This window comes from Halichoeres trimaculatus, unplaced genomic scaffold (genome assembly GCF_033239565.1).
Source record: "Halichoeres trimaculatus isolate MK-OKI-2021-1 unplaced genomic scaffold, fHalTri1.1 fHalTri1_scaffold_3, whole genome shotgun sequence".
In the NCBI taxonomy this organism is placed as follows: Eukaryota; Metazoa; Chordata; class Actinopteri; order Labriformes; family Labridae; genus Halichoeres; species Halichoeres trimaculatus.
Genome location: NW_027437181.1, coordinates 11121989 through 11148244, shown reverse-complemented (window position 1 = coordinate 11148244; position 26256 = coordinate 11121989). Strand labels below are relative to the sequence as shown.

The 26256-nt window shown below is 39.8% G+C and overlaps 1 protein-coding gene across 5 annotated transcripts in view; it reads left to right on the top strand.

Annotated features, from left to right (window-relative positions):
• Positions 1 to 484: 484 nt before the first annotated feature.
• uacab (uveal autoantigen with coiled-coil domains and ankyrin repeats b) overlaps positions 485 to 26256 on the top strand; it is a 48905-nt gene continuing 23133 nt past the window's right edge. For 3 of the 5 annotated variants that reach the window (XM_074666232.1, XM_074666231.1, XM_074666228.1), the window contains exon 1: positions 486 to 751. In XM_074666232.1, the coding sequence (XP_074522333.1) occupies positions 704 to 751 (48 nt within the window). In that variant the 5' untranslated portion in view covers positions 486 to 703. Of the gene's footprint in view, positions 752 to 26256 lie in introns of all 5 variants that reach the window. The other 2 variants (XM_074666230.1, XM_074666229.1) reach the window with 1 other exon arrangement.

Here is a 26256-nt window from a genome sequence, read left to right as displayed (position 1 = left end):
TGGCTATATCTGTGGTGCTTCCTTTGTAGTCTGTTTAGGGAATTTTATGAGTTTGTGCCATTCACTATTTAATTGTTTAATCTGCTGATGCATGCTTCACTCAATCAATCATCTGCTTTGTATAATTCTGCCTGGTTGCCTTTATTAATATTACTACTCTACCATTAATATTATTCGGTTTTGCATTATTTTATTTGGTGCTTTTAAGTTAGCGTATTTTAACACTTAGAGATGAAAACTGACCTTCTGGTTAGCTCTGGCATATTTTTAGAAATGCCAATGGATATGCTGTGTTCCTGTAAGATAGACAAATAAACACATAAATACCTCGTTCTTTGTAATAAGCACCTTACCAAGGTGTGGTGTCTGTCTCCAGGTACGCTTGACGTCACTCAAGGTTTTTCCTCTCTGTCCCAGGATGTGTCCAACTTCTCCCAACTCCACTTCATAAGGAAGTCCCGCCTCCAAACGTAGCCCATTGGATTAGAACTGGGTCGAAGATGCGTACGTCAGTTTGATTGGCTTTCACGCCTGTCAATCAAAGTGCGATCAGAGTTTGCGGTTAGGCGTCAGGTGAAACTCGTCTGAGGAAAAAGGGACAGATGAAAACTTACTACGTCGAACTTTCTGGAAGTTTTTTTGTACTATTTATGATTTTAACTACCAAAGGAAACTTTAAAACCCAGGGACCAACGTTTACAAGATGAAGAGCCTCAAGTATCGATTGAAAAAGCACGAAGTTACCATCACAGTAAGTTGTTTTTTCTTTATTTGGCTAGGTTTTGCTAGTTTACTCGAGCCTTGTTGTTGAATTGTTAGTCGTAAACGTTAATGGTACGGTTCGTTGTGTTTTGGCACCGCAGGGGTTATTGTTTGTAACTCCGACCTCCTGTCCCTAACAACCACATTAACCGCGCTCTTGTTCCCACGGAGCCTGCTGCTGGAAAACACACTAGCAGCCACCTGCACCTCTGCGCGAGGGCTGGATGTGACCTGACACAGTTACACCACAAAGCATGAATCCAGGTTCATGATTTTTTATGGCCTGGCTTTAATCTAAAGCAGCTGGATGTGTTCTTCTGAAGTGTGGCTGGGAAGACAGAAAATCAGTGCAGTAAAGCGCCTTCACCCTGTGTGTGTGTTCACCCACACACTTTGAAACACAACGTGTGTTATCAAGATAGTACTTTACGATCTGTAAAGGATAGGCTGAAATTCAACATTCATTTGATTCAAGCAACTCTTAAATAGATGTAGGCTGTATGCTAAAATAAAAAAAAACTTGGTTCTAATATGGGTTATACCCGTAGCTTGCCAGTTTTTCGGGGTAAATAATGAGGGAAATGTCTTTCACACCGGTCCACACCCTGGAAAATGTCCTCAAATAACTCACTTTTCCAGACTCAAGCCAAGATTCCAGAGAAATCATCTTTGACTAACAAAATTAGCACATTCTTTCAGTTAAGCTCGAATTGGGAAATACTTGGAAACTAAAATGATGGATCTCCTTTTTTTAAAAAAAATGTTGCTATTTTTAATAACTGAAAAAGGTAAAAATCCACCAGCATTTGAAGTTAAGAGTACAACTTTATTATGTATAATAAAGTCACAGTGTGCTGGAGGTTTTTTCCTTTTTGGACTTTTTTTTTTTCCTCTCCGTGCACCTTGGAAGTAGATGAAGTTGTAAAGTTGACCATCTGAAAACAGTGCTGCAGTTAAACTCATTAAGGAGTGTATTTGTGAAGTAGTTCGATATTTTGTTTAGATACTTTTTTTTCCATACAAAACGCCGCAACAAACTGGGACAGGTATTTATGATGTTTGTCATAAAGCAGTCTGCCACCTTTGGTTGGCTATAAAAGATGATAAGTAGTGGTTAAAGGTGCAGTGTAAATATCTTAGCTGCATACAGTGGCATAAAGCAGAATAACACTGTAATATGTGAGTGTGAGTAGGTTTAAATGAACGAATCATGATTTATATATACAAAATATATACTTATTTAAGAATAGTGTTGTTTCTGTTGACAAAGATTGAGTTGCCATTAGCCCCGGCATGTTTCTTATGTTGTTGAGAACAAGCTAACTAGTCACAGCCATCTGTGTGTCTTGATAAAGTGGGTGGCTATCTGAAATGCATGAGGACAAAGAAGGTGTTGTGTATTGAAGTGTACTGACTGATATTTTTGAAATAAAATTATAGTTAATGGAAGATCATACTTCACTCATCATGCATCACGCTGCTGCTTGTCCACAAAAGTCGGTGTCACTTGTGGAGCCTCACAAAGAGGAGGAATAAGCAGAGGGAGCATTTTGCTCTGAAATCTGACCGCTTGGTATGGCTGAGTATCCCCATATCCACAGAAAAAGCAGTAAATCATCACTCCGAGGGACTGAAACTGAAGCGTGTTGAACATTTCAGCTTGGGGAAATCATTATAAAAATCACATGATGTTCTACCTCTTGCATGTTTTCAAATAGACAACAGATGTCTTTGCTTTGTGTTGCTAGAAGAAGAACGAAGGCTCATGGAGCTTTTATTTTGTTAACAAACTAATTAAGGTATAAATAGATGTAGGAAAGCATGTCCTTTTGTCTTCTTCACTTTGTGATCTGACCTCAGTGTGGATAACATTGAAAGAGATCTTGTAAATACAAATTGCTGATGGCACAATGCAATTCAAAAGAAATGGTAGTGCTGTTAAGGCTAGCTTCAAGAGTCAGAAGTGAGAGATGCATTGTGGGGTTGAAGGATATTTCATTAAGTTTTATGAACAATGCAGAGGGAAGTGAATGGAAGCTCAGGCTTTATGTTTCTCTGTAACAAGAAGAGGCTGTTCATTCTTTTCACTAAGACAAAAGGATGTCAAAGCTGTCAGTCAGCATAGCTCCTGACTTGCTGGGTGTGTGTCTCCTCCCCTTCTCACCCCTGACACTGCAACTGTATCTAGAAACTATCTCACACTATAGGCAGCAGGCTGAAATGTTGTTTTTAGTTGAAGTAAACACCATATCCTTATTACAGTCAAGAGATTGAGTGAGTGACTCTCCTCTTGTATGGTCCCCAAGTGTTGAAACACAGACCAACATTTCAGCTAACTGTGTATGACATATGATATATGGCACATACTGGTACAGATAACTCTCTGCAGGGTACTAACCTGCTGAATATTTATTGGAGGGGTGAGCCTTAGGAGGGCTCATTTAGCTGCCAAGGCTCCATGGCACCATGGATACACTTTGTGTCCCTGCAGGAATGTTACAAAGATTTTTGGTCGAACTAAAGTCTGCATGTTTTACAACAATAAATCCTGAACATACAACATAGCTTTATGTAATACTCTAAGGTGTTTTTAAACTGTGTTTACTTGAATAACATTAACAGTAATGTGTGTGGTTAATGTATCCTTTCTCTAAACTTTGCTGAGCAGTCATTACAATTCTGCACAGTACGACATGTAGTGGGTGTTTGGCACTGCACTCTGTGCTCTGCTCCCAACAATTACCATGAGAAAGGCACAAAGCCAGAGGAGCTGTGTGTGGTAAATCATTTGGCCCTTTTTAAAGGGAGCAGCCTTTCAGGAGTGGTGTGGTATTGTGTCTGCATTGATAGTCGCTTCAGCCTTTCCACACGAAGTAGAGACAATTATTTGTTTTTTTCCTGAAGCATTTTCAGAATCATTTGTGTGAAAAGGTAAACCTCGGGAGAGGCTCGAGGAGTGCTGCATGGAGGAAAATGATGCAACATTTACACCGCTCTGAGTTTGGATTTTAACTGAATTCCTCTGCTTAGGCTGATGACTGTATGAAAAACAGAGAGATGTGAGCAACACTGACATCACTATAGGTCAAAAACAGATGAGGGCAGAATTATAATTCATTAACCATCATCAATTTGGATCATCAACACCTGAGATATCCAATGAATATCACTAAATCAGAACTAACAGTAACAGACTCACTGTTAATTTTCAATGTTCATGCCTTCTTCATTGGCTTGGTGCCCATGAGGGAAACTCACTTTTTCCTGGTTTAGTAACTGATTGAAAAATCTACTAATATAAACAAAATATTTGAAGTGAAAGAGTAGAGGGTACATACCAAATGTACAAAGTTTATTTGTCCAGAGAAACAAAAACATACCTGCAGAAACTCTGTCACTCCTTACACAGTGAAAACTTCTTATCTCCTTTCCTCCTTATCCTAGGGATTTCTTTTTTTTAATCTAAAAAAAATCAACCACAAAACTTTAAGAAAGAAACTACTTAAGTTGTTTTATACTACTCTGTCATTACCATTCAAGTTATTTCAGCCAAACGCACTGACCCGCTTGCCAAGCTGTTAAAGAAATGTGGGAAACAAAGCGGGACACCTGATCACTAGGAAACAAAATACCAGAGCATTTCCTCAACACCAGGCAGGATGAGGACTGGAGAGCTGGCCTGGGTTTTAACTACTCATGGCTCCAGTTTTTGTTTGTTTCTGAGATTATTTTTCTCTGAAGCGTGGCTGATACAATGCAACCTATGTCTGCAGCTTATGACCTTTAAATGTGTCTGATAAATTCTAATTGATTGATTAAGTTAGCCAGCTTGAACGTCAACTAACGGATACCATCACAAATGACCTGGGCCTGTATGCACGTTACTGGTACCATTAGCCCTAACGTTCTGTTGTGGAAAGGCCCGTTTGGGTTCAGAGTTCGCCGCATGCACGACTTACAATAATCGGCCAGTTAACTAATTACACCATGAAAGCGGCACAGGTGCGAACCTTATGAATTATGAATTCATAATCATAATTCAGGGGAACCTCCTGGACTACCCCATCTAACAAGTTCAAACTGTGGATGTCTACCACTCATAAACAACAGTAAAGTTGGCGAGCGGTAACACTGTGACTGAGCGAAGATCAAGAAAAACATTTTTCAGCTGGAGAAATGGAGATTTTGTTACAAGAATACACATGGTTGTTGTTGTCTGATTGATTGATTGATTTGTATCATTGTCAGTGATTTGTGAATAGGTGAATGTGGCCAGCAGTGTAAAAGTGCTTTGACCTCTCATAAAGAATAGAAAGTGCTACGTAAGTACCAACCCTTTTACTACATCAACTGAAAATGGCACATAACCACTCTGTGAGGGCAGCACGTCTTGGAAAGGTTCAATCTTCAAGGTTCAATCATTTCTGTGCTTGGTCCAAACACTACAGACACAATCCCACAATCCAATGCAGAGCTGAGTGCAGTGGTACATTAGGTAACCTATTGCCAAGATAGAATAAAGCAAGTGCTATTTTTTACCCTCGATGTTCTTTTATAAATGAATTGCCGTATGCTGATAAGGCTTTTATCAGAAATCAAACAGCAGACAGGAAAAGGAGATGGAAGTAAGAAAATCACCTGCTGGAGTCTGAGCTTTTATATGAACCTGGTTGGACTCATTTACTTTTGAGAGCTTTGTGAGGGAAATGTGAGAAACTGGATTTCTTGGTTGGTTTGGGGATTAGCATGGACTGTCACACGCTCCTTCTGTTGTCACAACAAACATCTGCTGTGTTGGATGAAGACTTGACAGAGTTTTTGTGTGTGGCACTAACATACACCATATCAGAAGAATATACTGGAAAACACTGGATCATGTCTCTGAAAGAGATTCTGTATCTGAATGCAAATTATTTACACTGAAGGTTAACTTAAGTCTGTGTTTCTTAACTAGACTGCTTCATGGACTTGCCAGGCCTCAGTGAAATAAAACAAAAATGTGCCTGGCTTTGTAAGGCTTGTTTATGTTATTTCAGATTATCTCTCAAGAGCTGTGTTTGTTCCCTGTCTTTTGAACTGGAACAAAGAGGGTTATCTTTTCAGCATCTTTTCCTCCTGCAGTATTGATTGTATTGACGCTGTGACTGAGTTTTGAACACCACGTGTTAAGTTCGTCATCCCTCAAGGAAAAGGGTATGAAGATAAAGATGCACACATGCTTTTATTATTAGGTCTGGTTGTCTAATTATTAAAAACAGGAAATAAGGCTCTTCTCCGTCTTAAGGGGGCTGGCTCATGATTGGCTGGTTGTTGTTGTTGCGTGACGTGTGCTGTTCCTGTGTCTAAAGGATGTCGAGGAAAGAAAACATCTCTCAATCATTGTGTATTTACATGTGATGTTTTTCTTTTTATAAGATGCAGCATATTGTGATGGACACACTGTGCGCCTGAGAAACTGCTGTGACTATAAACACTTTAATGGTTTTGTTTGCATATTGAGCACACAGACTCTGCGTTATGTTCATGTGCCTCTGGTTTCACAGTTGGTGGCAGTGATGTGTGCAAAAGTATTGTATTAACTCTGCGTCATATCAGAAAGCACAGAAAGCAGACAATAAGCAATAACACGTGTTGTTATATGTATTGTAAATGTGCATATTAGCAGCAGCCCACAGTTTCTGCAGGTATTCTTGTTTTATTGAATACACTCCAAAAATCAATCATTCAGGAAATTCTACAGGTCTTTTATAATTTAAGCAAGGAATTGGATATATGCTAAAAATATACATATCATGGTAAATTTGTCGAACCCTTGCTTTTAAGTGAGGCTAAAAGATAGAATTGGGATTAACCCTATACTAATTCTTTAATTATGGTTTCATCCTCTTCAAAAAAAGCCCATGCAAATTTTTACCTCAGTTATTTTGAGTTTGAATAAACTATTTAGTCATAATAAACACATTTTAGGTCGAGTTTAACTGGCTCCTTAATACAATTCAATGTGCATTTTCTCTGTTAAACCTATAAACGAAACTAATACATTTTCAACTCAACAAGTGCATGCATGTTTGTTAGCCTCCTCTCTTTCGACCAAAGAGGCTGAATGAGAAGATGGCTCTCTACGTCTGTCTGTCCTAACATCGGGGTGCATAGGTTCTATAGCGGATTTAGCTGATTTATAGCGGAGTGAGCATCTGTCAAAAATGCGATCTTTGGGGTGAAGACGGGGCTGCTCGTGCATACACACGGAGAGAGCTGAAGTGAGCGTCCTGAGGGGTAAGGAGGAAACACACGCTAATATGAGTGATGGCACGAAAGATACGGTTCTTAAGCCGCCTGCCACAGTCCCAGTGTGGGAATATTTTGTTTTTTTATCAGTATGAACAAAGTGTGAGCTCATAAACACCAACGAGCTGATATGTCGCATTTGTTTGAAAATAGTGGCGACGAAGAAGAAGAAGGGGAGGTGCAGCTGAGCCTTGTTCTTTGACAATCCGCTCTTACTGAGGCTTTTGGTCTGCTAAGTAAATAGAAATAAAAGCGCCAAATGGTGGGCGCTCAAAGACAGCTACATTGCCAAAGAAATGCAGCCCTTCAATACGGTTGAAAGCCAGAAATGTTAAAAATGTTTGACAGACAGTACGGATTGACTGGGAAAAAGTACATGTTACAAACAATTCAGGAACAGTATAAACTCTATTTTATTTAGTTTTTATTGTTGTTGGTTTTTTGGGGGGGGAGTTTTGTTTTTTCTTTAGAGACAGGGTCTATGTTTAATTGTTTTTGATTAGTATTAATTATTTTCATTGACATGTATTTTTTTCTGAAAGAGAGTCCATTTCAACACAATTTCATTGTATTTTTTCTTCTTCTTCTTGTTTGTTAAATTTATTATATTTTTTGTTTTATCTAATTTATTTAAAAGATCCTGACCTTTTGATGACAGTTAAAAACTCTTAAGAAATTAAAGTTTCTTGCGTTTGATATGGTGTACTCACTTTATTATCCCATTTATCATAATTACATCAATGAAAAAATGGAAAAAAAAATCAAAATAATATTGACAATAATATCGTTTATCGGCAATAATATTTTGGAAAATTATCGTCTAGCAAAATTTGTTATCGTGACAGGCCTAACACATACTGAAGGAAAGAGCTCTAAAATAATTTTCTTTATTGACAGTAAGACGCTCATTGACTCCCACTGTGCAGCCCTAACCTGGAAATGTTTTCTTCTTTTAGTGTTTCAGTACTCTCAGACAGACATGCACCGATCCAATCCTGGTAAAAAGTTAGATTGAATAACAGTGGCAAAGAGCCGATCCATCAGACAGATCTATTCAACTCTGTTCTGTTCTCTTCTGTGTTCACTTGTAATACACAGTGCAACCTTCCACACAGAGAAACATGTGAGTGATGTGTAAATGTTTCTGAAGCGTGGGTTGTTATAACAGTCGTTCAGAGTCACACCCCATTTAGTCCTCAGGCGTTCACGGTCAATCCAACATGTCGGTTTGTGCAGCACTCCCTGCGGTGTGTGATAAAACAAAGTTGTGTTTATGCCAGCTGATGATTAGGATCTCTGATAACAGACTAAGTTTTCGAATACATTTACAATCTGATCCTGGTCGACAGTCAGAGGAAGGCATTATTCTGATGAAGGTGATTTTCCCTTTCTAGACTCAATGCTCCTTTGAGATTTGATTCTATCTTTATTTATTTAAGCTATAACTTATAAACAAATATTATCTTAAGACATATTATCAACAGATCAGGTGCTCTTTGTTACCTCATTGCTTTTTAATTTGTCTAAGCTATGGCCAGAAGCTTATCTGTCAAGATGCTTCTTTGAGATATTAGGCCTGTAAATATAGGAAACAAAACCTTTGAGCTAAAGTTTCCTCCTTAGCTTTATCACATGGAAATGTTTTCAACTGATGAGGCAAGCCAGACTGACGGGGATTCAGTAATCAGATGGATGTCTGTTTACTTGTTTAACAAGGGCAGAGAGCAATCACATTATAGTAATAGAGAAAAACACTACAACTGTTGGCATATAAATTGACATGCAACTTTTACCTATTTCTACTTTTATATGTTTTATATGATATATCCAGATACATTGATCAGTTTTATATTTATTTGCCTATAAACTCAATTACATTTTGAAAACCTGTAAAGCCTACTTTTTGTACATAGAAAATTCACAGGAGGAATTGATAAGGGAATTGATTAAGAGTCAGACCAATAAGCAGAATTGATAAGGGCATCGGTATCAATAGAATCTTAACAATACCCATCCCTCCTAACGTTTGTACTCTTGAGTTGTGTTACTCGTTTGCTTGTCGTTGTAATAGCTGCTCAGTCCTCGTGTGGCAGTAAATTATCAATAACATGGGTGCATAATCCTAAGTTTTAGTCTCGGGTAGTGTTTGGCACGGTTTGGTGTAGTTAAGCCTGATCCCATTTGCGTTTCCACAGCAAACTGTGCCCTCTCGTGCTAGGCAGCGCGTAAGCCGGGCGCGGAAAGCTGCAGCTGTTAAACAATAGCGTGACGCTGTCGCAGCGCGACACAGTGTACCCTGCTAATAAATCCAACGAAGAAGAACAACACGACACAGTAAACAAAGAGCATAGATGGAGGATACGCAGCATTTCGTCCTCTCTGTGATTGGCATGTAGCTCTTTGTTACAAAGTGCAATCAAGCTTTGTTTCAGGGAAGGCTTTGTGCCGTGAGGAGAAATACAGCCACTGTTGCACAGTAAGAGATGATTCTTTCAACCAATCAACTGCAGAGTTATAGTTCAGATCGGTTTAGTCTGGGACCCCAATGGAAGGGTCCCAAAAAGGTGGGACAGTTCGTCTTGGCTATTTGGAGATCTGTCTCGGGATTAGTCAGTGGAAACGCCACAACATGCGTGCCGTACTGGGACAAACCAAACTGATGCTTTACTGCTCATCCTTCATGTTTTTTACAAATGTGGCCATTGATTTGGTTTATTTGCCCAGTCTTTCGTAAAATGTGGACATCAATGTGATCATATTCTGTGGAGTTTGTTGATTTATGATTTTGTTGTCTCCTCTCTGCCATCTAAAAGGGATGGCTTAATTAAGGACGTCAGCTCGTTAGCATCAGAGTTCAAAATCTGTTCATTTGCAGTATTATGGGCTTGGGAAAGATTATTCCCTCCTTACATGGACAACATGCCCTACAACACACTTCTAGCTGAATCCATTGCTTACCTTTAATGACGCTCCCATTCAAGTAAATGAGCATCTAATTTCTTGCTTTGGGCCCTCAATAAGGAGAAGTGATGAGACCTGAGTCCTGCTTTTAGAGATTTATGGTTTTATAAATCCATGTGAACTCTACTGCTGTTAACAGCAAAGCGTCTGTGTTCATGCTTTAATTGGGCTATATACCTCTGTGCTATGCTGTTTTGGTTGAACTATTTTTGAACCATTTGTCTTCTTTCCACTGTACTTTTTTACAAAATTCTAGTAAAAATAATAGACTGAGACATGTTTGTGCTGCCGTGCTGTACCTGCTGATCAGCTGTGAGCACAGTCTTAACACTGAACCAAACCCAGTTGTCAGCACTGGTCATTTGGCTTAAAAAACCTTTGTCAGTACAGGGTTCTTACTCACCTGATGAAAGGCTTCTCCCAGTCAGAGACACAGCACAGTGTAATAAAACTGGAAAGAAAGCATTCATTAAATTTCTGCTGCCTTCTCAGATTAACTGTTAGCTTGATTATATCACAGCTCTCATGACAGCAAGCCTTTTTGATGTTCCTGCTGCACTGTTCGTATTTCCCTGAACAGTTTTTTGAGTCAGTATTTTGGAGAAAAAAACTAACTGCTTTTGTTTTCCTTGCTTTTTTGTTCTCCTATTCACACCTTTTCTTTCTGCCCTCCTTCCCCCCAACAGCCAAGCACCTGAAGGCTGAAATGTTAGTGCCTCTCTCGCCCTTGAAGTGGTTTTCTCTTACAGAGCAGAGAGCAGGGTGTGGAGGGGCCGGTGATTGCAGGGTAGGATGGAAGAGCCAGGGTTGGACTGTATTGTTTAGATTCAGGTCTGGTTTCAGTGTTTTGTTTTGTTTTTAAGGAGAATGATGGAAACCTTTACATTAATCAGAGCATCCCTCTCAAAATCCCTCAGTTGTTGAAAAATTCAGCACTGTGAACAGCAGCTTTGATTTAATGTATGAGCAAAAATGTCTTTTGGAAAACTTTCATATGCGACTATTTATACTTTACAAAGCTGCGTGTATAAAGGTTCAGTAGAAATACGGGGCTGAACAGACAACAGGAGCATCCAACCTTGAGGTTCAGTTGTGTTCAGTGGACACAGTGAAAATGAATGTATTTTTCTTTTCTATGCAGTTGTTTGTGTGGTTGCTGTTCGAATGGATGGTGAATAATCCTTCCAGAACATTGGAAAGTAGTTTGCATTTCACATGCACATGCTTTGTCCGTCTGAAGAATTGTACAAAGAGTCCATGTCAGAGTCCTGGACAACTGAATAACTCTAGAGTGGGGCTGGGATTTTCAAATATTCCAATGTGTGTTGAATGAAAAAAAAGATAATAATAGTAACAAAACAAGAGGTTGTCACGACTTTTATCTCATCTTCTTCATCTTTATAGCTGATATTAAATCAGGATTAGTCAGAATTTAATGTTGATTTGTGAAATGTTATTTTCCAAACACCCAAAATGTCCTCAACACCAAGTCCAGGTTCATAAAAAGTCATCATATCTGGGTAAGACAGCTGTCTGAACTCAAATTCTTCTCTAGCTGCTGACTAAAAGTTGAACACTAGGACTGAAGACTTAACTCAGAGTTAACAGCAACAGTAGAATGAGCTGTTTGGCATTGGCAGAGAAGATTTGGCAAATTTTTCAGTGGTGCAACCGAGATACTCAGCTGTACTACTCATCCCACAAATGTACGTTCCTAACAAATGTGGCACTATACAAAAGGGAAATAAAGAGGCTTTCCAAATAAGATCTTTTGCTAAGAAGCATTTATAAAAAAAAAATAATAATAATAAAAAAAAATCCACCAAACACAAACTGCCTCACTTATTGCGCCAAGTTTAAATAACCAACATATCTATGACAGTTGCCCAGTTATGGATCCCTCCCTCTTCTTATGTTTGCACATGTCAGTGAGCGGTGAGGATGCAACAACACTTAAAGTCATACTCCTACAGTTTCTGATATTTGTGTTTTTCTTGAAATGTCCATCCCTGGCAGAGCCACAGCAGTAGATAAGATAAGACAAGATAAGATAAACAAAGATAAGAAATGAACTTTAGTGATTCCATATTACGGGACATTCAATTTTTACAGCATCTTATGAGAAATGGAAAAACACAATACATTCTGACTGTGACAATAAACTTACAAAGTTACGCATGGACACCTTGTACCCAGGTATGGTTTGCACAGAAAGCTTGGACCAAGTTATTTGAAACTTGCACATAATAATAGGTTGAGTGAATGCTGAAGGCCTAAAGCAGATGTAATTTTAACCATATAATAACACTGTTTTCCATTCTCAGCCACAACTGTACATGCAGAAACAGAGAAAAGTCTTCATTTTTTAGTTAGTATCATGGTTTATAGGACACTTGTGCTTAGTGCTCTCTGTATTGGCCAAGTTGGGTGCAAGATGGACGTGTAGGGATGCACAATGTTATCAGCATGTTATTGGTATTGGCCAATATTGGCTTAAAGATAAAGTATTATCTTTACACACCAAATTTGGCCGATATAATAAACCCATGACATAATGGGCTGCAGATATTTTTTGCACTTTTTGAGATTTTATTTGCTTATTCCAGATTTAGTTCCATATTTGGCTCCTGTTTTAAAGGTCCCATATTCTGCTCCTTTTCTGCAGTTAAATATGGATCAATGATGTCTTCATGAAATGGTGGTAACATGTTTTGGTCCAAAAAGCCAATAAATCAAGCACAGCAGCATTGTTTCCAGGCTCTCATAGCCCCTCTGTTCAGAACGGTCTGATTTAGTGGGCGTGGCCTTCATATGTAGATGAGTCACCGCTGATACCGCCCTCGCTCTTCCACGTCTCTGAGAACGGCGCCACGAGCTCCAAGTGCACAATGTTTAGAAAACAGCAAAGCTCGTTTACCGTAACATCACAGGCTAAAACAACAGGCTAACTGCAGCTACAGTTAGCACCCTGAAGCTAACACAGAGACAGGGGGACACTGAGGAAAAGCTCTTACATCTGCTCCACAGCACACAACATTTAAAATACTCACATTTCCAGGGTCCGAGGTTTGTTGGTGGATAGTTGGTAATGCTCCTGGGTTCAGGACCAGTCTGTTCACTAGGAATACAACAATAGGCACTACTTCTAGCTTGTGTGTGTCATCAGAACTAAAACTAATATTACAACAATGTGCTCTCCCCGAACATACCTGCAATCACAAGCAATATTAACCCCAGGGCAACACTCAGCACACATTCAGACTGCTTTCCTAATACAGCGCAGTAGCACAGAAAAGAATAACCACTGTATTCTACTAGCAAAAGATAACAAGGCCCTTGAAACTCAATATTGTGATGTCTGCTCAGCAGAATAAGTATTTTCAAGACTGAAATATTTGAGAATGATGAGAAATTTGATTTTTCTTAAGTGTTGTCCCAGTTGTTTTCTTTTCTCTTAACCCCTCAAGAATCTTTTCCAAGCGAAGTTTTAAAAACTCTGAACACCGCCAAATATGATTAATTTGAAACTTCCTTCAACAAGTTAAGGAGGAGAAACAAGTTGGAGGACGCAGCAGGCATTCTTAAGACCCCGCTCAGACAGGGGTTAGAGATTTAGGGTTTTAAAAAGACTCTCTCTCTTTTCATCATTTTCAAAGTTTGAGTTTGTTTTCTTTTTGAGTTTGAGTTGGGTATTGACTGAATGTTTACTGAGTTTATGCTGGGGAAGAATACAAGGCTGTCTGAAACTCCCCTGACAAGCGCCTGTCAGATTGAATTACTGGTCTGTTTGTTGTTTTTTCTGGAAGATGTTTTTCATGGTAAACAATGGAGCAGAGACTGCTGTCACACATGGAAAATGTGGCTGTCAAAGTGTCCAATTTTATTCTTCAGAAACATTTTCCCGTTCTTCCATGAGGGCTGTACTTGAATATAAAATTGCTGCTTTGTTGTACTTCGTAGCATGGGAGCTGAGGAAGTTATTTGTGGCTTTTTTCAAAGGTTCGTCATCATTTGTCTTTTACTTTGTTGAGCAATAGTTGTACCAATTTATTTTGACCTGTATAAACATGTCTATTCTTTATCTTTCTAAAAGGTTTGAATGACAATTTTGGTGGGCAGAGGATTATTTAAAGGTTCTACTTGTGGCTTTTTGAGTGTGTGGTTAGTTGAAAGAATTAAACCAATTTAGACTGGATGCAACATGTACATTACCTTTAGAGCTGAAAGCCGCATATGCGTATCGTCCAACTCTTTACAGACTAGAAGCCAACATATGGGTAATTTTGAGCAGTGTCATCTATGAGGCGCATCCAAAAACATACACCTCATCTCCTCCCTGTGTATTTCAGCGAATCAAAGTGCGTTTCATGTGTAATGTGTCTTGAAAGTGATGACAGTCTGAAACGACCTACATGTCGTCTTAAGGGTTAAAATGAGTAAATGTTGCATCTGGGTTTAACGGGTAAAACTTCAGACAGTGTCGTGCTATGTGTGTGTACATTTTACTGTTGTGCGTTCGCTGGCTATGATCCCGTGTCTGATATCAGTCCAACACAGACTCAAAACCTTCGGTTGGGTGTCAGTGACTAAGGGCCAATCAAGGGGCAACATACAATTTAAAAAAATGAAGACTAGCAAAAGTGCTAAAAGTTGCAGTTGGTTGACGCTCTGCATGAGGCTAACTCCAGAAAGACTAGTAACCAAATACACACCAAGCCAAAAAAACAAAAAACGAACACAAAACACTCTTTTTCAACATTGAAAAAAAAATTACAGCCTGGTTCAAAAAGCAACTTGGGTCTGAATTAAAAATGTTCCTATTGACGCACACTGTACGAGGTGTGATTTTTTTTTTTTTTTTTTTTGACTCTGCAGTTAAGAAAATGTTAAGATCATGAGTTTCTCCAATCAGAGGCATAGCTCAAATGACTGGCAAGTAAAGTGTAAGTAAGGGACCAATCCTTGAGACAGATCTATTTGTTGCATTTTTTCTTGGCAGAGGAAAAATGACGTGAATTTTGATGGTAATTTAGGCTTGTTTCACTATCAATTCTGACAAAAAAGTGCAGTTTGTGCTAAATTAATCCCCCACTTTTCTGCTGCTGAGATTTACAGCTAGATTATGATTCTTGCAGGTGTTGTAGATCTATTCACCACACATTTACACATTTGTGATCCCGTAAAGAAAATGATACAGGCAGTTTTAAAATGCTTTATCTCACCTTGGTTTGCAAATTGAGAAAAGTCTGAGGTTGTCAGTGAAGACCTAAGTACACCCAACTGGTTTTGGTATTGGGACTTCAAAACCAGTTGGTTGCATTTCTAGTTTTCACTGCAGCAAGTACAACAAAACTTAATGGCAATCCTTTTGTGCAAAAACTGAATTTATTACATATTTTATTTCAAATTGTTAAAACAAGTAGGCAGAAATATACAAACAAAAGCAAAAGCACATAAGTTATGTGTTTAGTGCTGAGTCAGTGTTTATATGTTTGTGTGTTAAGTACAATTATGGCTCTGGAATAAAAATAGTTTTTGTCTATTTTCAGAATTTTTCGTATATGCATACAATTTGTGTTGTGGTGTGTAATCTAATCCGACTGCCCAGTTTATAACTCTTTCCATTTTCCATGGGAGGGATTCACGGCACAAAGGCCCTGTGTGCTCTGTGACACCAACGCCCAGCACATGTGATTAACTTTATACGAATAAGTGATCTTCTTCCTGGCGGTCTTGTTGGTTTCATGGTGGCATCAGTAGGGAACACTATGATTCTTTGAAACTTATGTGAGAAGTGAAAAAAGCTTCATTTTTGTTCTGAACACAACAGGGGGTTTTAGAAATGTCTGAGGAGGTCTTGCATCTGAAAAAATGTTTTGATCGTTTCTGTGGTACAAGTGTACATTTGGGTAATTGGAGGTTATTAAAGTCATCAGGGCACCTGGAAAAGTTAAAATTAAATTTAGTGACAGGAAGGTGGGCAGAAGGTCCGACTGAGCTCTTTGTGTTTCTGTATAATAATCGCTCACTGCTGCATGTTCTCTTTGTAATATAGCAGAGCACATTGTATTTGTTCACATAGGCATTAAACGTATATTCACCGTAGGAAGCCCACTCTCAGACGGGATCAGAACAAGTTTGTTTTAGGCTGGATGTTGTGGTGGCCGTAGGAGTAGCGTGACGGTCTGTGTTTTTAGGATTAGTGTCTGGCTCCATGGGGGCAGCAGGCAGCCATGAGGTCATCCCAGTGGTGTTATCCGTTCCCATGCTGCACCAGTGACAGCCTCCGTGGAGTGGGGAGTTGACTCTTTGGGAGAGTACACAGGAGGCGTGAGAGTTCACGTGTGTGCGTGTCTTTGTTTGTGTCTGCTCTGTTATTTTTTTTTCAATGAGGGTCTTTATCAAACTCTTCATGCAGTAACATGAATTATGTGTATATTGGGGTAAGGGTGAGGAGATTATCAACATTGGGGGAGGTTTGCTTGTGAGATTATTGGCTGACTGAGTATGGGTGGCCTGCAGCTGACACACATGCACAGACACCCACACCCACACCCATACAGTCATGCATGCTGCGCAACAGGAGCACAAAGATTGTGCTGATGAGGGACAAACTGCTGTGAAATGGCTCAGACTAAGCCTCATCACGCTGTGCTCTGTGTGGGCTTTTATATTTCTGTCTCTTAGCAGATTAGACAGGTGTCTCTGCTTTTTAAAGGACATGTAGTTAGGAGGAGTTCCTCTAGTTTCTAAATGGATTATGTAAAAAGAGACAGCATGTGAAAGAAGTGTGTAAGCCAAACTCGTGATTCTGTTTTTTAACATCTCACTTTCAGGTTAACACTGTACACCTTGACTAAATAACCTTGACACAGGTTTCTAAGGCTTTTCTCTTCTTTTGAGACATTTCATGAAAGTTTGTCAAACTGTGTCACATTTGGTTAACTAATGTTTCAAATTTAAAAAAGAAGTCAGCTGAAACTAGCAGCTAGAAGAAAACTTTTTGGTCCCACTGTTAACTTCCATCATGTCTCTTGCACCTGACGAGAACAAAATTACCTTCATTTCTTTTCTACAGCTAACCCAATGGCGCTCACAGTTACAACTTGATCTGTCTGGCAGTCGTGGGTTTGATAACATTTTTGGCAGACGTCTGCAAACACTGCAGCCTTAAGAATTTATCACTCTTTTATTTTGTATAATTTGGGTTAGGGTTAGATAATTGATTGATATTATTTAAATTTACAGGGTGACATGGTGTCAGATCAAGGTACTCACCAATCCACCTTTTAAAGGGGACATATCATGCTGATCCGTGATTTAATACTTACATATAAAATAATAAAGTTGAAAACAAGACCTTTCACCCCCTGAATTTTCAAAAAATGAGATACTGTATTATTTCTGATATCCTAGAACGAGATTTGATGCCTCTGAAAATAGGTCATTGCCATTTGGCTTCGAGATTTCGACCTTCATGACGACACAAGGATCCTTTCTTTCTATTGGAGTAATCTGATAAAGCAGCTCCTCCTCTGTGAAGTCAGTTAGTCACACAACCGCAACCGAGGGATACACCCACCAAGAGCCGAGTATAAGGGCGGTAATAACTTAGTGACGAACTGACAGCTGCAGAACCATCCGGGTCTGACTCGGGGTCCAATACAAAAGGACGTATCCTACACTCTGCCATTTTATTAGTGCTATCAATGCTTTACGGTGAAGTTTTGGCAAACAGCAAACTTGCTCGGTCTTTCCCATCCAATATGGCGATTTTGTAAATACTGCCATGCTGCAAAAACCGCCCCCTGGCTCTACCCCCTCCGCCCCTCTGATAGAACTGACCAATCAGAGCTCAAAGGGCTGTGAGGTTGCGAGGTTACTGGAGGTCACTCTCGAAACGGTGCGTTTCAACCAGATCTTCAGAATGGCCTAAACTGAGGATATTGAGAACGCTATTGTGGGCCAATGAAGGAACTAAATGACTTGTACTGAGGGCAGAAATGCTTTACAGGCATCCTAGTCTGGCATAGTGAAAAGGAGAAACAAGCATGATATGTCCCCTTTAAGTGTGTTTTGTACTCCTCACCGATGAACTGAACAATTTCATGCAAGTTGCTATGACATTTTTGACATCAGCTTCCACGTGATGTTCTTTATTTAATTAGACCCTCATGTAATGTTCATTGTTCCTCCTGAAATACCTTCAAACTGAGCTGCTGTAGTTATTTTCCTTTATGATATTTAGCTCTGCCTTGCAAAAATGCACAGACCTACCTTTCTTTGTTGATGAGCACTAGACTAGACCTGTTCTATGGATCTTTCCTGCGTCACCAAGATACAATCCTACTTTTTGAGTCTGTGTCAGACCAATACCTAATACCAGGATTTGATGCACTCCTAGTTATTATAACCCCCCAAAATTTGAAATTGTTAAGGAGCATCCAGCTGCCTTATTCTCAGAAGTCATTGCATTGTGGAGCCATTTAAGTCTCATATATTCCTTCTACAAATTCACCAAGCTTGTTTTAAAAACTGTGAAGCTAGCACTTGGAAGCAGTTCTCCACAAAGTTATCAAATCAAATTTGGACCCCATTTGATAAGATTATCTGAACAAAATGACTTTAAGAAACTTGGCACCCTGGAAGTCCCTGCTGAGTCACAGCTCTGTTATCTGAAAGACAAAGTGGAGAATTCAACTTAACAGAAAAACATGTCCCTACCTGCTCTGCGCCCAACTGCTCTTTATCTCACACTACAGGAGTCATGTGTTGTCTTCAGGACTTGTATTACCTTCCTTGATTCTCGACAGTCAGAAGCTCAAATGTCATTTATATCACTTACTTTTTAAGGAGTATTACAACCAATTTTCCTGTATGTTATTATCAGGATGTGCTAGTTAACTTGGGTTTGTTGCATGACTTTATGGAAATCTGCAATCTCTGACTGAGGTGATTTGTTTCTTTGCAGCAAACAAAAGTGAAATTACAGCAGCGACCAAGCAACTGTTGTTTGATATTTGCATAAAATAGAAGTTCACCTCTGGATGTCAGTGTTTTTACGCAGCTGTGTCCATCCCTGCGTCACATTCCTCTCTCAGCCTGTGTGTGATTAGTCATAGTGACTGGCCAAACAAGCATCATAACTACTTCTTGTGCCTGAGTACCAGCATGCCCCAGAGTTTGTCATGTAACCAAATACGGGCATCTCAAGCGTAAGACTCCCGTAGCGTTTCCTTGGTGATTGCCTCATGATTTTCTCCCTAGGTGAGATTGAAACAATAGCTTTCATTCCTCACATTGCTCCTTTCAGCCACATTACACTGAAGGACCACTATTACATGAGGTAGATACTGTGTTATTCTAGTCTGTGCTTCTGTTTTCTTTCCCTCTTGTAATGCTGTTGGTGTTTTTGTAACGATATTAGCTCTTTATGGACATTACTACCTTGTTAATTTATGTTGGCATTTCTGCCTTGGTGACCTCAATAGTTTTTTCTAGAAAGTCATTTCAGAGCCCCACAGTTTTCCGTCTTCTATGTGCTTTTCCTTTTATCTCCACATCACATTCACCAGCTGGAATAATATCTCTCATTGCACCGAAGCACATTTCCCTGCCTGTTTTTAATTCCCCTGCTTCGGGACGTTATTATTTCACCGATGGCTATTATAACATGTCAGCTTGGCTGCTGACATTTTAGAGGAAATGTTTCTTTTTAATATCTCACACAAGGCTACAGAGCTGGGCCTTTGTGATCATTCCTGGAATTTTTGCCCATAGTAGTGCTTGAAATTAATTCATCTTTGACTTCAGGGCATGTGAGAAGAATTCTGTGAAACTCTGAATTTTCTGTGTGGAGCATGTTTCGTGAAAAGAGAACACTCAGTCCCTTTCTACAACCCTACTGCAGTTTTCTCGTTTTACTTTGGAGATTCTGACGTTATTTTAATTTACGGTCCTTATATATTTTTAGATTTGCATTAACCTGTACATTACTTTGCTTAATTCATTTTCCAGTGGTGCTGCTTGCAAATGGTAGAAATGTATTCCTCCAACTTCAGACGGCATTGACTTCAGCCTCTCAATAAACATATGCTGTAAACTGTGGCTGCATTGCACATGTAAATTTCTGAGTAGTTTCCAGATTGGATGTTTTTATTTAGCTGTTTTGATAATGGCTTACTAAAAATGAAAGAAAACAATTCTGTAAACACAAAATGCATGGTTCCTTAACATTCTCTGGCACCTGATGAAAATTATTGAGGGATAAATTACAGTGTTTGAGATGGAAAGGGGGATGCAAATCACCCTCCCGCTGACAATCATTATTTTTCCTTTCTGTAATGTTTTTTTTTCACCTTTGTCGTAAACTCCTTTGTGTTATTTTCTCTTGGCGATTATTATTTCAAAAACAGGCAGTGAAAGCCGTCAATCCGCTTTGAAAACATGTTGATTTTCTGTCTTTTGAGATAAAATTATCCTCTCTGGCAGCCAATAGTGTCTCTAATGAACTTTAAAGGTCAGAAAAAGAATTTAAGGGTTTTGACAGAAGCAGCAGAAAAGTATTCTTTAAATCAATGATAGACATCAAATTTTTCAGACACCAACAACTCAAAGTGCTCTTTCTTGACGTCTCTCTTAAGAATGATGCCGTTGACTTGCAGAGACTTTATTTTGGCCCTCATGTTTTGAGTGAACCAGCGGGGGCGACAGCAGGAGCAAAGTTCACAGGGTTTGAGCAGCTGGACAGCTGATCTGCCATCCTGGCAGTGGGTGTTGGAGGTAAGAGAAAATAGAAAGGAAAAGCTTTGCCCTCTGGGTCATCTGAGTCATCAAAAACAGCTTGCTGGAAGAACTAGTCTCTCCACCGTGGGATCTGTGAGAAACACAAATTGGAATATCACTTATGAGGGTCACCCACAAGAATCCCAGTAATTCTCTTAACTACACTGGATTTATTGTGGTTTCAACAGGCTCAGGCTTGAGTCAAGTATGATGAAAAGTGATTCGTTTATCACCTGTTATCAGTTTTAGCAGAGGGCAAAGCTCTCCAAATAGATTTCTTCTGCATTTTTGACCTTTGTTTCCTTTTGCATACTTCTTGATATTTTAAGCTTTAATAAAGCGTTGAAGCAAAGACTCAACTTTGAAAAAGAGAAGTGGTCCCCCTTCTGTCTTTATCCCAGCAGATAAAATAATTTTGATAAATTTGAGCTGTCTTTTCCATCTTTACCACCAGAGGGCATTTCTGTCTGTCTCGGTGTACCCAACTCCCACCCTGCTGAGCAGGATGCATCCTGTGTTTAGCTTATCTGCATATGCAACAAGTTCCTGTGCATCCACAAAAACAGAGCACCTCTGTCCCACAGACACCTGGCCTTGGTCGTCAGAGAGAGCTTAGGTGGACTCTCACTCTGAAGCATCAACTTACCTGTTTAACAGTGACAGAGTGACCACAATCACGCTGTCTTGTCACTGTCTTGCCTCGTTTGCATATTTATTCACCGCACATATTCTCTCCACCCTCTCTGTCTCTCTCCACCCTCTCTGTCTCTGCCCCTGAGGGGTTTCGGTTACACTCTACATGCCCAGACAGTTGCACCACTGCATGCACAGGTCTATGGTCACAGAATAGAGGTGTGTGTGTGTCTGTGTGTGTATATATCAGGGGTTAGTGAGGTTATAATCCTGCTAATGCTAACAGGACCCCCGGAAATACCCTGCTGATTGTGAGAGTAGCTGCAGGACAGAGCAATTTGAATCTAGCAATCAGCTCTGGGACAAAGTAATGTTACTCCCTTAATCAGTGAAAGCTCCAGACTGCTCCCCATTGGCTGTTTCAGTCTGGAGCTGTTGCAGAGAGAAAAGAAGTGTTTTATATGAGAAACTTAACTTATGGACTGTAATCAGCATTGCTTGTTCCTGCATTTTCTCTTTTCCTCCTGTCACGTCTGGAAGTTTCTATGGCACAGTATTTGGCACTTGGGCTTGCTCTTAAGCTTCTCATTAACACTGACACAGGTAGACGTTGGCTGTTAGCTGCCAGGGTATATTGCACCATGAATCACTTGTCACTAAGATATTCACACTGTGTGCAGCTATTTTGATGTCACAAACAGCTATCACTGAGGACAAATTATATAAATAAAAAAAGAATGATTGGTGTACTGTGTGTGTGTATGAGGGGGGGGGGGGCTATTTTCTCATCTGCTATTTGATGAACAATGGCTGTGGTTAATCTGCTTGTGCTTTATTAGTGTGCTGGATGTAATTTGTTGAGCAAACAGTTATTAAGATAAAGTGCTGACAGACAGGCAGACAGGAGAATCCTCGCAAAAAGCTAAGAGCAGGAAATTTTGACATCTGAATGCACAGTTTTTACTAACATAGCTAAAAATGGAAGGAAATTTGTATTTGGTAGATTAATCCCTTCTTGTAGCTGCAGAGCTGGTTATATGGGTTGTATATGTTTGGCATTAGAAGATAAGGTTTGGCAAATTTGTCCTGGGTCCACCCCTCATTGTTTGTGTTCCTGACCTTTTAAGTCCATTAGAGACACTTTTTTGATGCCAGATAGAATAACTGTAAGCTTGAAAAACACAAGAACTCATGGTTAAATTTCAGTGACTAGCAAATCTTTACATTTTAGCCTGTTAACTTTCCTAAAGTGTACCCTGTCACTCACCCAATGACAGCTGGGATAGGCTGCAGTCCCCTCTGCAACTCTAAATGGGAAAAGCACTATAGATAATGGGCAGACAAATGGACATTTATCACAATGGCATGCTAATTACTAGCAGTTTATCTAAATTATTTGCAACGTGCTGTTAATAAAATTACATCAGTATTCAATGTAACATTGCGTGTCATTTGTTTTCTACATTGATAACATAGTTGCTAGGGGCCTGTTACAGCAGCTCTTTCTTATTTTTCTGTTTCTTATAACTTTTTTCATCTCTTTTTCATCATTTTTGCATTTGGAGTGGATCATTACTTTGTCTGATTCATTTGTTGGTCATGGACACCAAACTGGTTGTGTCTTCAGTGATATTTTTACTATTTTTGCTCCTGTGTTTGTCTGGAGACCCTACATGTAACCATGGCCGCATTGTTTACATGTCAGATTACATGTGAACTCAGCTGTTGGCAGCCTTTAGCATGTCAATGCTAACTGGTGCAAGGCCTGATGTTTTCTGACAAGGTGAGGAGATGGAGGTGAGGACGACATGCTGGTTCTCAGGTGTGAGCTAAGAAGGGACGACATCGACCTGTCCTTCCATCCATCGTTAGTGGGAACGTATCATCTATCTCCAATACAATGGACAAGCTAGCTGTGCTAACCCAGCAACAGAGGGAATACCAGAGAGCAGAGTAGCATAATGCTAGACATGGCTAATAAAGCTAACACTAGACACCGACGCCGCACTGGAAGAGCTTCACCCGTTGTACAGGAGACAGAGACTGAACAGACTGATGAAGAAGCTCAGTCCTGGACCCTGTGGAGGTGGAGGCTGGCTGACTAGAGAATGATGGACAAGTTGCCATCATCTATCTTGTTCTGGACCTTTTTGCACTTTCTATACACTTTCTTACTTTTGTTTTCTTGATTGCTCCTGTGACTCCTCCTGAATTTTCCCTTGGGGATATATAAAGTACTTCCTATTCTATTATATTGTATTCTACTTCCAGTATGACTTCTTAAAAAATTAAAGACGTGAACTACGAGTAGTATTTTAACATACAACATACAACACATACATCATTTCATTGACAGAATCCTGGGTCGGGCACAGCCCCAGTTGTGACTTTGCAGTTAATTGGTGCATTTGCATTGCCATCACTAGGGGTGGGTAAAAATATTGATTAATCAGTGCATCGTAATATTCCCAGCCCAATTCCATATAAATTCGGCAAATCCTCTGATTCAATTCACCTCCTGGCCAGTGGGGGGGGCCACTGTGTGTGTTATTCATGTTGTATGGACTGAGGTTGCACATGACCAAACAACAACCTAAAGGATCCAAACCAAATCAGATCATGAGGTTCTGAACAATAGTTAACTTCCTTGTTACAACTAAAGCACACCCTTCCCTTACTCAACCCAACTTCTCCTGTAATAACCCAGCAGCACATAAGGATGTTAGCCTGTTTGATGAGATGTTATTATTAGTTTTCTTGTCATGTATCACATCATCTCTTATATCTTGTAAATCTGTGGACATACCCATTAAACACGACTCAACTTCTGTTTCCTGCTAATTAGCAAATGTTTCCATGGGGAGACGCTTCACTATTCAGTGGTTATGGTAATCATTATACCTGCTATCACCCACAAAATGTCAAAGGTTTTAATTTACCTGGCAGTGTCTGCCTGCAGACATCTCCCACGGTCATGATTGTCCCCTCGGTCAGAGTCTCATGAAACTTCATCAGTGACTGAAGCTTGGCCTTTGACACAACTATCACTTAACATGTTGGTGTATAGTTTTATGTTTATGCTTTGGCTTCAGTCTGTTATCAGATCACCAGGCCGATATTTCCTGCCGATGATTTCATCTGTGAGGACATTCGACGCATTAACGACCCATTAGTCTGGCCAGGGGCTGTGACAGGCAGGAAACTGAGGCGTTGGAACGACCCACAGCCTCTTGACAGCTGCCGAAAACCTGCAGTTGAAGATGACAAAGTGTTTGGCTGAAGTATTATTGGACCCAGAATAATGTGTGTGGACAGGTAGAGGCCTGACCTGGCTCGTCCCGTGTTGAGAGATGTTTTGTCCTCAAGGACGCTGCGTTAAAATGGAAACTTTAGGTCACATGTTTGTTTCAGATTTACTCTGTAAGGCTTTAACATCATCACAATGTGCAGTAGAGTGGGTTCAATAAGCAGATTGTGAAGGGAGTAATGTCATATGGGGCACTTTCTTCTTCAAGGTTTTGTCTTTTATGCAGATTTACTTAAAGTTTACCGGTTTATTTAAAGTGTCATGGTCATGGCGGTGAAGTGCCATAAGCTTTGCTCTAGATATTCATGGAGACTTGAAACTGTACACTCATCTTTTGGATGGATAATCATAAAATGTCTTGCATGTTTCCTCTTCAAAAGTTATTCATTTATTAGTTTTTAAGAATCTTAATAATTATTACAATTTTCCACCAGACAAAAGTGAAAGAGCACAACTGTTTAAGTATATATAGTTGGATAGAAAACTGGATATGTCATCCAGTGTATGTTTGCCCAAACACTGCTTTGAATAAATGCTGTTGAGCTCAATGGCTGACATCAAACTTCCCTCATATTCAGGTCCTTGAAGTTGTTGTCATCACTGTAGCAGGGTGACGTTCCAGCGTATGAAATTTAAGATGGGAGATATGTTGATTCATATTGACGTCATTATATGAAACTGGATCTCCTCGTGTTCTCGTCGTTAACTTAACTGCTCGTAAAGGCTGAGGCACAGTTTTTGATCGAGAGAAGACCATTTGATTCTCTTCACATTTCTCCTGATAGTCAGGATCATTCAATAACTTTCAGCCAGGCTCAGATTAACATTAATGTACTTTTTTGAGGGTATTTCCTTATAGGTGACTTTCCATGGCTCGCCAACAGCCTTGTCATTAACTAGTACATTAACAGACTCACTAACAAATACACACAGAGCAGAGCTCCCATGTGGGATATTTAAGTGACCTATGTACAGTATGCTGCGTGGCTAGGTGCCATTTTGGCGCCTTTGTCTCTATGCTAGGCTGAGCAGCTTTCGTAAGTTGACACCTACTTCTTCATATGACATGTCATGTGGACGAGGTCTTTTTGCATGTTTGTGGATATCAGTGCCGCTCTGTTAACGCCAGTCTGGCAGCAGACAGTAACACGAGGACACAGGGAGCCGCTGCAGTGTGTAAATAAAATGAGTCCTCGGATTGCTCTTTTAGGATCTTTTCCACTCAGATTGTTACAGCATAAAATGAAAAGGTGAAAGGTGTGCAGTGTTTATGGTGTGAGTATTAGTGTAAGTGTAGTTTTCGATGGGGTCACAGTCTCAGACAACTGGTTGTAAAAAGCCTGACATCTAACCTTGCTACCACGCTGCCAGGATCAGGAGGCTTTGGAGCACACCACCCTCTTTAGATGGATGGTTTAACAGCAGCTCTGATCGCAGCAGTGTCCTGTGAGGGTCAGAGCCAAGACCACTTCAAATGTGCAAAGCATAATCCCCTCTGACATTAATATTTTCAGATGGAG